The sequence below is a fragment of the Lepisosteus oculatus genome, chromosome 11 (genome assembly GCF_040954835.1).
Source record: "Lepisosteus oculatus isolate fLepOcu1 chromosome 11, fLepOcu1.hap2, whole genome shotgun sequence".
NCBI classification, from domain to species: domain Eukaryota; kingdom Metazoa; phylum Chordata; class Actinopteri; order Semionotiformes; family Lepisosteidae; genus Lepisosteus; species Lepisosteus oculatus.
Window position 1 is genome coordinate 39,905,722 of NC_090706.1, and position 13,018 is coordinate 39,918,739.

Consider the following 13,018-nt stretch of genomic DNA (forward strand, 5'->3'; position numbering starts at 1 on the left):
ACAGAGAAACATTTAAACTTTCCCGAAAGACTCTTAAATTCGCACCCGTAAATCACCTGGCCCTCTGCGATCTCACCCTTTCCAACAAGGGAAAAAGGAGATTTGGTTTATTACAGCCGCGTGACGTATTGTGAGCACGTTCATTTAATCATGAGGATGTTCGTTGTCCATGCTGTGGGAAGACCGAACTCCTCACTCCCAGCCTTTGCACATTGATCTTTGGTGCACAAAGCCTCCTAGACTCTGCTCCTCCAGGGAGGGGACTTTGCTGCCCTCTAGTGGTGGGCTCTAATCACGAGGCGAATCTGGGTCCTGCGCGGCTCTGCAGCCAGCAGTTCGCCAGTTGTGTGTTTACCCACCTTGGCGCCTGGGGGGGAAGATAGACTCTGGCCCCACGCTGCTGCTGCCTTCCGTACCCGGCTGCCTGGTTTGTGAATGGGGAGCCTGAGCCGCAGTGTAAACAGACCTTATCTTCCCCCCACCTCTTTTTATGAATGGGAGCTGTAACCGTGCCAGCTCAGAACACACTGGGGTCTTTTGTTCAACGAAAGGGAAATAAAAACAGAAATACGTGGAGAATTATTCCTGCGGAGGGAAAAATAACCCCCAAACAAACCCCCCCCCCAATGGGCACAGATTGATTGGTGTGTGAATGCGTCTTCGCCGTTCTGTCGCGTGCACTCCATTTCTGCTCTGTCAGCATGTCCTGATAGAGCACGTCTCTTACATGGATGTTCTAGGTCAGAAGTACAAGACGTGCTAAATGCTCAATAACGTTTTATGCTGCTCTGCCATATACACTCCCATACAAGAAAGGTACACTTTGCAGTGCGTACAAAGATCGAATAGTCCCCGACAATAATAATAACAGGAATAAAAGCACACAATGAGAGCGGACAGCAGAATTCCAGTTAGAATTGAGGTTTGGAGTACAGCAGGAAAGCACCAGTTCAATTAAGGCCCTGTTAAGAAGCTTCTGAGTCTCGATTTGAAAGAGATCAGGGAGGGTGACTCTGATATCCTTAGGTATACCAATAATATGTACTGATAATCTGATTATGTAGTATTTTACGTAGTGATTTCTGTCTCTTGGAACCTTTAGGGTTTTCGAATCATTCTGTCATCCTCTGAAATTCCATTTTGCTCCTTTAGTCATCCGTCTGCACCAGCTGGGAAGAGAGGCTCCAGAGAGGAGCACAGTAAGAAATGTGGGGAGTCCCACAGTTCTGCCTTAGAACCCAACTGATACAGAGCACATTTTCATATTTATTAATCCTTAAACATTACAAACCAAAATGTGTTTCTTAACCCTGGACGCCTACATACCTTACATGGGGGATGCACAGAGTGAAAAGAAGACTTGTACCCCACTGCTCTCATCGCTAAACACCTTCCCTAGAGTTACACTGTGTCCTGTCATTCCAGTTCAGAAACTGAACATGTCTGAAGCATGCTCACAAACTCTGTTTTGCAGCGTGAGGACTTGAAATTGCTCACCTGGGATTCAGTCAAGGCAATCTGTATTACATAGGAAATTTATTTAGGCAACTTTGCATTTGCACCAAAATGTTTTTTGAATTTTCCACGTTTACAGCAATCGGTGAAACAATGTGTGAAAAAATCCCTCATTTTTTATATCTCACTTTGTGAGAGAAACAAGAATGAAATGACAAGAACCCCCACTGTCTTCTGTTTTACAGCATGTACTGACCTCTACAGAACATAGGCGCCCTTTTGCTGTCATAATCAAGGGTAAATCATGACAGAGCAAGGGCGCCCTCTGCTGGCACCACAGCTGTATCCAGGAAACTATCCTACCCACAAGCAAAACAAGCCAAATAAACGCTATGAAAACACATTCATTTATTTTGTTCATGTACAGGAGGATTAATCTTATCTGAGAATGTTGTATGTCTGTTAACGCTTAAAAAAAGGAACATTTTCTTAAAATTCAAATATCAGACTTACATTTCCTTAGCATTATTTGGACAAACAAAAGAACCCAACACTATAACGTAAGCTAGTCATTATGGAGGAATACAGAGCTGTTTATATTTTCAAATACATGTGTACTTTACAGAATATTTTAAAGGTCCATGACAATCAATAATACCTGATAATGTTTCTTACCCTTATTAGAAAAACACTGTAACAGTTACTGAATATTTTAGTCACAAAACCAGACCTAAATCTAAATCTTCTCAGTCATGAAAGTCTTTATAAAACGTTGAAATCCAATGCTACCAGAATATTACCTAGTGACTAGCAAAATCTGTACAGTGGAGGAAATGTTGCTTGTTAAATTTGTAATGTTTAATCAAAACTAAGGTCTTTGTAATAAATGATGGCTATGATGTCTTCCCACATTCACAGATTTATTTCTATATAATGACATCACAAGTGAAGAACAAAACTGACCAGCGCTTTCTGCCAGGTCAACAGGTTGAAGTCCCCATGCTCTTACATTCACCTTGCTACGCATTCACTAAGGAAGGGTTTCAGATTTGGTAGCGGTGAGGATACAGCCTGCTGGACAAGCTTTTCACCGCCAACCCCACTGAAAGTCCACAGCTGGGGTAGTGCTCACCGGGTGGCTGCTGTACGAGGCATGCGCAGTTCCAGATCTAACGCGTCGCATTTAGGCTTTGCAAAAAGCTCAGTAAGTCTCATCCAACCATACAACCCGCTACTACTTGTCTGCGGTCCATCTCATGCGAGATGATAAGATGAGTTGGCAAAGGCTCAGGGGACTGCTTGCCCCACTGCTCAGTCTGGAAGGGTGGCCTGATCTGTGCAGCGTTTGAGTGGTGTAAAAATTCTGCTTCTTGATGAGGGAAGAAACCTTATCCCGATCTGTGCCTCTCAACCTCTGAACTTAGGGAGACAGGTTAATTCATTCCAAAGTAAACTAAAATCACTTTGATTTCACACAGTTTTGGAACTTTAATAGTATTCACTTGCTTGCTGTAGCAAAAGAAGACTGGATACTTATGCAAATGAGAATCTTCTAATTTTCTTCAAACGTCACATTTATGTACACACTAAGTACACTTTATATCTTTATCTTCTTTAGATTATTAATATAAAGTCCTATTTGACAGTGCCTTGAATAAAATTAAATATAGAAAACTTTACAAGGGGGGCAAATATTCTTTCAAGATGTGCTGATATATATGAAGAGCACATTCAAACATAATGTTTATCAAATAAAAACTAGAACATCCCCTGGTAACTAGAAACTTTTCATAGTATTGAAAGTATAAGGCTCTTGGCGCATACTAAAAAAACTCAACACAGAAACTATAGCAAAAGACATAAAAGAAACCCAAATCTGTCTTTAATTGTTATTGAGCATATTCCCAAACCAACGGTAAAGGTAGATCATTGATTATCTGGCATCTTAGGGAGAAGGGCCTGTTTTCAAAAACACCGGATAACTGCATTTAGATTTTCATAGTACCTGGTTTTGGCACATTCTTCTATAACATTGTGCTTTACAGTGTCGTGTACATGTTTTAGTGTTTGGAATTTGTTTACTGCTTAAAACTGTAAGTGCACAAACACATTACATTTAGCTCCACACCTGTTTAATAAGAAATAGAATATGGTTGGCAAATACTGTACAGTACGTTAATTACAAGTAGGTGTACTGCACATGTTTGGAAACATAACTTCCGGAATTTATTGGATATTTGAATTTAAAAAAATTAAAAAATCAAATCATGAATATTCAGTGAACGATGCAATTTTTCGCTGTACTGGATGTCTTGAAGCTGTTCCATGGTGTCAGTGCTTGCTAGCACAATCAAACAGTGCCTGTGAGCTTATGTCTTCCCCATGCTGGACTAATGCTGTCCTTAAGAGATGTTTTCCAACGAATGGTCACCTAATAGTCAATAATCTACTGTAATGAGGACTGCATTCTCACTGTACAGTATGTTAATATCCATTAAAATGGCAGAGCTCTGTTTACGCTCTGCTTCTTCTCCTTGACAAAATCCAAACCAGATCAAAGTGAAATGAGTCAAGGACTTGTAAAGTGCCATCGTCTGTGGTATATAAAAAGACACATCCAACTTTGCCTGTTGAAGGGCACAAAAAATGAAAACTAAACAAAATAGTTTCATTTGAAAACGACATCATAACAGCAAAAAGGCTCAACTGCAAATGGATGCAACCATTAAGAACAAAAAGGACTGGCTGCAAATAAATGCACACACAGAAAACCCCCAAACTGAGATGCACCACTCACAGAAAAGAGGTAAGTAAAAACAAAAGCAAATAAAAAACTAAAAAAACACAGGACAAATCTGAGGGTTTCCTTTGCCGAAAAAGACTAAGATAAAAACTAACCAACCGTGTGCAGAGACTCACATTTCTGATCCACTCTAAACACTCCCTTTGATTTAAATGGAGTTCGTCTTTAAAAACAGGTAAAAAATAAAGTAATAAAACATCTTAATAAGAAAATAAAATGACCAGAGCTCTGACCAGAGATACAGGTTCAAAACAAGACTAACAGAAATAAAGTCTAAAGAGAACCCCACGTTAAGATAGGCGCCGCTGTGGTTAGGAGAACTTTGTTAAACACACCTACTCTACGAGCTGCACACTAGAGCTGAGAGGAGATGGAAAAGGAGCAGTCTTGTTTGTCTTTTCACAGACCCGGGCAACATGAAAGCTCTCAATGGCAGCGTGGCAGGACTGAGGAACAGAGCAGTCTTCAGGAAAGCAACCCTGCGGAGTCTGAGTCCATGCCTGAGCTCCGCAGAGATCGCCTCTGTCTGCTGTGTTGAAAGCTGTGAGACATCAGTAGTTTTTTTTTTTGTTGGGTGAAAAAAAGTACAAGAATGTCACTGGCTGCAGTTCTGCCTGTCTTGTGACTGCTCTGTCTTGGGTGACTGGGAGGCAGACTTGTAGTCCTGTGCCACAGGCATCAGAGCGGAGTCCCTTTTCTTTGCTTCCGCACTGGAAACACACAACATCCACAATTAACAAGCATCGTGTTCCCAAGCATCACCACCAAGACAGGCGCTTTGGACATATTTATTCAACCGGACTGCATGCACCAATTCACCTTACCCAGGCAATTTTGCCATTTTTTATGTTTATTATTTTTATGTTCTTTTGTTCTACGCAATTGGCACATTTTGAGTTTTTTTCTTTGAGACATCTTCACCAATTTTTCAGAACCGTTTTGAGAACCTCACTGCTGTGCTTCTTTGAGCTGAATAAGGCATGTGGACCGCTGAGCGCCTGTGGCCCACCGTGCCCAGAGTTGGGTACGGTACCATACACCATGAAAATGGTGAATGCTATCCAGGCTTAAGCTTCTGTACAACAGGTACTTACTGGAGCTTGTGTTTGGAGCCGCTGATGTGTGCCTGGTACTGCTCCACAGAGTTCAGCTCAATGTTGCATATTGTACAGGGATACCCTCTCACTGTGGAAGCTGAGAGCAAAGAGCTTGTTCAGAAGCAGGAACTTTGTAAAACGTTTCACACGTCTGTTTATAAAAAGAAGAAACCTCGATATCTTTAAAAAAAGAAAACAAAACCGAACTTCTGCTACTGGGGCAGAAATGACAGAATTTCTCACTTCGCACACACTGACCAAAGCCTGTTTTTTTTGTTCAATCCGTGACCGAGCACATCCACTCATTTTCATTCCGTTCTATGTCCAGTTTGTAAGGAGAACAGCCAGGTCAGACTGGACAGAGCCTGAAAAAACACGCCACAGTACCATCTCTTCGCATTGCGGCAGGTGCCAAAGCGACTGCACTCGGACAGCCCTTGCGGTCCCCAGTGGGGTGACTGGGCCATGGAGTGGACCGGTGTCCATCACTGGGCTCCCAGTGCACTGACAGTCAGGAGAGGCCACAGGACTTTGAGGACGGAGTTAAGAGCCAGTGCAGGGGAGAAGTGTGTGTGTGTGTGTGTGTGTGTGTGTGTGGGAGAGAGAGGTGAGAAGGGACTGTGCGTTTTCCCAGCTCTTGTCTCTCTATGAGGCTGGAAGCTCACCTGGCGTGCTGGAGGGGCCGTAGGTCTGCAGCAACTTCATCTTGGTCGTCTGCTTCTTGTGCTTCTTGCCCACGTAGTGCTGCCTGGCCATGAGTGGGTTGTTGAAGCAGGCGTGGCAGATGACGCAGAAGCGGTCGGGGTCCCCCTCGGCAGACCCCTGAGTCCCCTCTGCGCTCTGCCCCCCCGGGGGGTTCCTGGCCTGGGTCCCGGCCGGCGGCGGGGAGGAGGCTGTGCAGGAGTTGTAGCCTCCGTCAAAAAAGCCCGGGGGATGAGACCTCAGAGCCCGACAGCGACGCGCGAGCAGGCCTTTCGCTTCCTACTCTACATCACATCACCTCCCCTTGACCATGACGGGTGAAAGCCAGGGGGGAACCTGGCCAGGACACCAAGGTTAGCACCCCCTGCTCTTTCCGAGATGCGCCCGGGGATTTCTAATGACCATGGAGAGTCAGGACCCCTCCGGGACAAGACAAGGCCGCCCCACCAGCTCAGGCTGTCGGCGGCAGACAACAGGAGCTGGCTGTCTTACCTGCAGCCTGGAAGCCCTGAGTCTTCAGCTTCAGGGTTTTGGCGTGCACCTTGCCCTGGTAGTGGGACTCGGCCATGACGGGCGACGAGAACGTCATGTTGCAGATGGAGCACGCCTTGTTGCGATCCACCACCCCGTTGCTGCCTGCCTGAGGAAGGAACAGGAAACACTAAAGTCAATGAATGGAGCGAAGGAGCCTCCCCTGACCTAAGTCCCAGCCTGTGAGAAGATGGGATGAAAGCAGCCTGTCTGAGGAAAAGTCTCTTCCCCGTTCCTTAACTTGAACAGGGAAGATCGCTCATGCTCCTGTTGGTTGATGACTCCCACCCGCTGAAAGCCCAGGTTGTAGAAACGATCTGGCCAGCTGGCCTGGCTGCTTCTTTAATGTTGACGCTTCATTGGGCGCCTCTCCTGCTGTCCCTGGATCCTCAGCCTGGACTCGCCGTGCTCCACGCTGCCAACAGGGGACAGAGGAGTCTGGCACTGCTGCTACTAACACGGCCACGGCCCTGTTTCGTGGGGGCTCCACTGTAGTCGTTTACTTCATTTCTGGGTGCCTTGAGTAGAAATGTGCAGGGGATGGACCAGGGGATTAATTTGTTCATAGAAAACATTTTTACTTGCAAAACACATGACTGCAGTGCGTTCCCAGCTCTAGTGCAAGGAGACTTCTCACAATTTCTTCTTGTATTGCCAAATGAGCAGTCTTGTTATGAAATGGGGAACAGATTAAACACTCACGTTCTCTCCGAAGCAAAAAAGAAAGTTCATCTGAGTACTCATTTGGAACAAAAACATTCAGAAACTCACTTGCTATCCGTTATGTAACAGAATTACTCATATAACTAACTGATTTACAATGGCAGCAAGGACAAGAGACTCACCACATTACACAAACAGGAGGTACTCCAACACCGGAGGCCAACAAAAATAAGTAAACCCCAATGACACTATTTTATTTCAGTGAGGTTAAAATTTGCTTAAGATTGAACCACTGTTTTGGTGCTTACTATTCAGCTTGACTTTAATGTGCCATTTTAAACCACCCCTGCCTGCTCCCCTGATCAGGGCTCATGAACTTATTGTTGTTATCCTGCTCTTCAAAGAAACACTGCTTCATGCTTACGTTGTCAGATGAGTGGCCTTTGAACCTTTTCAACGATGGTTCCTCATCCTGGTGGATACTCATGTATCGGCGTACTTTATTTGCATGTTTTTTACTCTGTAAAAGTGAAAAAAAACAACAACATTTAACTATTAAACATCAGCAGCAATCCAGAATGAAGAATAAAACAGCACTGAATTCCTGATCTGAATGTCTCCCAGAGCTGGGAACCTTTACACTGGTCCAGTCCCTGGATGAAGGCTATGCACAGAGCGGTTGATAATGCCACACAGATGGTCTACAGAACCAAAGAGGCAGAGATGATCCATATACTAGACCATGTACTGCATTGCTCAGCGGGAGTATTTAATAAGCACAGTGCTGCCTCACATTTTGTATTGAACACCCTTTTATCAGAGAGAGCACTGTAACACTTGTCAATAAGCGCATGACTGCAAGAGGAGAGGGATAATATAATATATAGTGCTGCAACTGCCATCAGATCCAGATCGACATCTAAATTTCTGCACCAGTCTTCTTAATCCACTTGTGCAATTTTTTTCCATCTTCTCTCTGCCCCCTGCCCAAGTACCCCCTATCCAGCATCCACATCTCAGGGTGGCCTGGTTTTTAAACTGTAATGAACGCTCCTGGTTCTGTGTCAGCAGTGTGTGGAACGACCGTCTGGAGACGACTTTACAGGCCCACTGACAGTTTTACTGCCCTTTTCATTACAGTGCGATGTGCTAATCATGGAACTGGGAAGGCAGAGATCATTTGCAGGCCAGACGCAGAGGAGGGATTCAGGTTATTTATTTTAGCTAATTACTGTACGTTTGAAATTTGGACTGTTGTTTCTGTTCATTATGGTAATTGACTTAAATATGCGAACGTTCAGAGGTGGGCTTGGCTCTTTGCAATGGTTCTCTACACTGAACCCTTGCAAATGTTGAGATATCCATATCCTTCATATAAATACCAGCTGCCCTCCTCAGCAGCCGTAGTTGCTCCACTTCGTGGTTAGTGTTTTGTACAGTACAGCTTACCGCCTGCTTACGTGTTGTTTATGTAGCATGCTAGGATGTGATGGCAATCTACACAAATACACTGGTATTGCATTAAGTCTGTCTCAAGGCTGCGCTCTCCCACATGCCAGAGGGGGCCGTCCGGACAAAGTGTGCAGCGCAGAGACACAACACAGAAAACAACAGCCAAGTAATCTACCCACCTGGTAATGGGCAAGCTTTTGTGATTCGGAGATGAGAAGGGCGCTGCACACTTTGCACTGCGTGTCAGAGAAGAGGTGACTGTGTTCGCTGATCATCTTGTTCACTGTTGAAGAACACAAACGGGGCACTATTAACACTAGTTCTGGGGCATGCACTGAAGCAAAAGTTAGCTTTATCCAATGTACACTGGAAACTATACATTCCCGTCAACACACATTATCTTCCTAGCAGGTGCTCTTATCCCGGGTGATGTACGGTTCAATAAAATCAACACAATATGTCGATTACATGATAAAGCAGAAAAAAACCACTGAAAGCACTTACAAGCAGCTGGATCCCAAATGCAGAAATCTCTGCAATGTCATTAATCCAGGCACAGTTCAGGCAGTGCCAATACTTGATATTTCTGACATTAGAATGTACTGTAGCTGGACTATCTACCGAGAGTTAGGCAGAGCTCAGTAATCAGCACACTGATGTTTTTTTTCCTCAAACTTGCTTGTCCATCTTTTTTTTTTAAGCTGTATGTTATTTAACTTGTTGCTGCTGCTGCTGTTCTGTGTTTATGTTTTTGGCGATTCCTTTAATGTCTTTGTATTGGAGAACAGGTGCAAATAAGCATTTCATTGCACTTGTGCATATGACAAATAAACTGAACTGAACAAAACTGGACTGAACTAATGCAGAGTGACTTTTTCTGCCAACAAACAGCTGCAAGATTCAGGTGTATTTAGGAGTGAAAATCTGTCGCTAGCACAGGGATCTCAGCCTTGACCCCTGATTCCAGGTCATTACAGCACTTTTGAACTTCCAGTAGGTGCAGCACTGAAAGGACCCTTAACTGCTTAATTAGTCCAGATGCTGAAGGTCAATTAATGAATTAAGAATTAGCCAGAGGAAGGACTTTGGTCACAAAGACTGAACACCCCCATCTAGCAAAACGATTTCTACTCTTGACCTTCGGAATGACACAAACCTCCTTTTTGCAACATGGGAAATATTTAATTAGATCTCTAGAACAGGGGGTCTCAAGCCACAGACCAGGACATCCCCAATGTAGGTCACCCCGAAATGTGAAGAAAGGATATGATTTCATTGTGATCAGTTAAGTGGGTGATTAGTTAAATGGAGTACTTTAGACATTGATCTGGGACCCAAATCTAAGATCTCTTTCTTCATCCTTCATCCTTTATTAGAGTTAATACGCTAATAACACAGAGGTGCAGCCAACCTTTGTTAAGAAGGTGACCTATAAACCTGTCTGGATAAAAACAGGGTTCTGGAGAGCGTAGCAGCTTCCCGGAATGGCCCTGGCTGAGCATATAGTATCTAGGCGGAAGGGCATTTACTCCGAAAAAAAGTTTTCATTCACCGGGAGCGATGTTATTGGCGTCCACTGAGGCATTTTAAGAGTGAAGACCCGCAGCTCGGTTTCCATGTTGACAGTAACGTAAAACATCTCGCCGAGACTGCGGAGGTAGCAGAAGGCATTTGATCGGGAATTTCCGTGCACACTTTATATACCCTCTCCGCGGACAGCATTAACTGTTTTCTGCCTCGCTTCCTCGACCTCGAATGATGCATTTATTTATTTTTTACAGCTTCCATCTCGGAGCACTTATTTCCAAGGCAGTCAGCCGCTGAGCTCCCCGCTTGTGTCCGACTCCTCCGCCTCTAGAGGGGAAACCAGCTTCGCACAAGTCCCCCCGATATCTGCGACACTCCGCTCGACTCCGGGTCCTCGGGTGAAGGCGCTTACCCTCCTCCAGCCCCGACGGCACAGCGGGTAAATCCCCGTTCCGCTCTCCGTCCGCCATGTTTCCCAGAGCCGCCGAGCTGCAGCCTGAGGTCTCTGCTCTCCGGTCGGTGGGGGGCGCTGTGTGCTACCGGTTTAAATGTGGGGGGGGGACTCTTTATATCCCCTTAAGTGTAACAGGTCTGTTCAAATAACGTCTTGATATTTTGAATCGCACGGAACTCACCCCCCCCAGTGCGTTCTGACTTCTGTACTGCGTTTTGACCTCTTGCAAACAGTAATAAACTTATCCATCATTACATACATTGTCGAGGGACTTTTTTGAGCTCCTCTTAAGAAAAGAAGTATGAAAGAATTAATAAAGACGAGAAAACCGGTGTAGTGCACTATTCTGAACAAAACATCCCGATAAACATGCTTGGTTTTCTTCAGGTTAACTGCACCCGGGTAAAATGCCTTCCATTTACATAGTACTTTTAATCCCAAAAGATCCTAGAACTCTTTCTAGAAAGGGGGGAACCCAGTTCCAGCCCTTACTGAAGTCAGCCCCGCCTGGTATGGTGTGGTGGAGGAATGAGAAATGAGTTCAGCCGAAGGACGTAGTTGGGGATCTTAATTTTAACACCCCGTCCTAAGGATGACACCTCTGAGGCGAGGAGCCCCCCTCAGACGGGGGGATAAAGCTTATAACCCAGACCTGGTTCTTCCTCGGCGACCCCCCTCCCAGTACTGGCCAGGCGTACTGAGCGCCTTCGAGCTGGCCAGTCCAGGCTGCTTCAGGTGAGCCTGTCCAGTATTCTTACGTGTTTTATGTCAATTAAACTTCCGTGTCCTACAGAAGACGGTGTCTTTCATATCAGCCGTGATAGTTTGGTTTTTTTGGGGGGGTAACAACACAGCGGTCACAAAATGAAGCGGGCAAAATATATCTGCCAGGCTCACCTGATATTTCCCATTTTGGTTCCACTCTTTTCTGTAGCATTAAACTGAATTATGAAACGTTCACATGAACGAATATGTGTTTCCTTTTAAATTGGTGCTTTTCTAAAGAAATCATGTATGGGTTTTTATTTATAGTTAACGGTGGCTCGGGTGTGGCACAGGGGTTAGTATTGTTGGTTTGCGGCGATGGGACACTGGGTTCAATTCCTGGGGTGAATAGAGCAGGGGAGTTTATTGCCATACTGTATGTACATGAACAGTGGGATTCTTATTCACACTGATCTCTCGGGACGGGTACAGTACAGCACCACACAGTGTAGACAGTACGTAACAAACAGTGATGGTATGTACAGTCAACAAACGGACCAGCACAATAAATACACAGTAGAGAACAAGAAATAGGCGGTAGTGAACACAAATACATGGTAGTTCAAGACAGGAGTGCAGAGGGCAGGGGTGCCCTATCCTCTGAGACAATGCACAGTTAGCGGTTCATGATGCTCGCTGCAGCAGGGTTGAAGCTGTTCTTGAGTCTAAGGGTCAGTTCTTTTGCAGTGCGGTACCGCGGGGGGAGACCAGCTTATGGCTGGGATCCTGTATGACGGACAGGCTTTACAGCGACAGCGGGCGGTGTGGATCTCACCGATTGATGGCCCATCACATCCTATAATCCTCTGGGCCGTTGCCACAACCCTTTGTAGTGCGTCTCTGTCACGCATGGTAGTAGTGCCGTACTGCACGGTGATGCCCCTAGTGAGGACACGTTCTGTTGTGCTGCGGTAAAAGTTCATGAGGAGCTGCTTCCCCAAACCGCATTTTTTTTAGACACTGCTACCTGCATGGAGTTTGTTTGTGGTTTCCACCCACAGCTCAAAGACACACTTGTTTTAAACATAATCGTAGTATTTATTCTGCTTACACCTACAGTCAAGAGTGGTAACTTCTATCTGATCATAAGAACACACATGATAAATGGATCCCCAAGGGCCACACACCCTCACAGAACACACAAACCCTCGTGGACGCCGGTTACCCAAAACCCAGTGTCCCAGATTAGCAGCGATGTCCCGGTGTGCCTCACTGCACCACAGCGAAGAGCTCTCTGCAGCCTTTCAGGGGTTACAGGTTTCAGCTACCTCTTCTGTCCCTGCTGTTCCTTATTTTCCCCAAGTCCACTCTAGGGTAGGAGGGGAGGAAGACGATGGTGGACTCCCCCCCGGTGTCCCAGTTCTCTCCCGTGTCTGGTGGTGCAGTCTGTGTCCCACCAAGTTCTTCCGTTAAAGTCGGTAGGACACCTGACTTCTGTAAAACTGGCCCTGCTGAGAGTGTTTGTGTGTTTGCCCAGTGTGTATCCTGTCTCACTCCTGTATTCAAAATAAAGTCGAAAGAGCAAAAAGAATGTCTTTTGTATGGACAAACCATCAAATGGAGTAATTC

General features: G+C 45.3%; 1 protein-coding gene across 3 annotated transcripts; it reads right to left on the reverse strand.

Annotated features, from left to right (window-relative positions):
• Positions 1 to 1,519: 1,519 nt before the first annotated feature.
• znf346 (zinc finger protein 346) lies at positions 1,520 to 10,721 on the reverse strand. 3 transcript variants are annotated; one of them, XM_015349886.2, is made up of 7 exons: positions 10,643 to 10,721; positions 8,883 to 8,986; positions 7,676 to 7,771; positions 6,550 to 6,697; positions 6,021 to 6,248; positions 5,353 to 5,452; positions 1,520 to 4,968 (listed from the first exon to the last, which is right to left on the reverse strand). In XM_015349886.2, exons 1-7 carry the CDS (start codon positions 10,698 to 10,700, stop codon positions 4,854 to 4,856), a joined length of 849 nt encoding a protein of 282 aa, XP_015205372.2. In that variant the 5' UTR covers positions 10,701 to 10,721; the 3' UTR covers positions 1,520 to 4,853. The 3 variants fall into 3 exon arrangements, with proteins under 3 accessions (XP_015205372.2, XP_015205374.2, XP_069051409.1); XM_015349888.2 differs by lacking the exon at positions 10,643 to 10,721 and adding an exon at positions 10,256 to 10,340; XM_069195308.1 differs by lacking the exon at positions 5,353 to 5,452 and having other exon boundaries at positions 4,849 to 4,968.
• Between the last annotated feature and the right edge of the window lie 2,297 nt (positions 10,722 to 13,018).

Bases quoted from the DNA above. Each gene is read 5' to 3' on its own strand.
- znf346 (XM_015349886.2), bottom strand. From the start codon at position 10,700: ATGGCGGACGGAGAGCGGAACGGGGATTTACCCGCTGTGCCGTCGGGG. The intron at 8,987-10,642 runs GTAAGCGCCTTC...GTTCTTCAACAG, and splicing joins GCCGTCGGGGCTGGAGGAGG to TGAACAAGATGATCAGCGAA. The intron at 4,969-5,352 runs GTAAGTACCTGT...GTGTGTTTCCAG, and splicing joins GGCTCCAAACACAAGCTCCA to TGCGGAAGCAAAGAAAAGGG.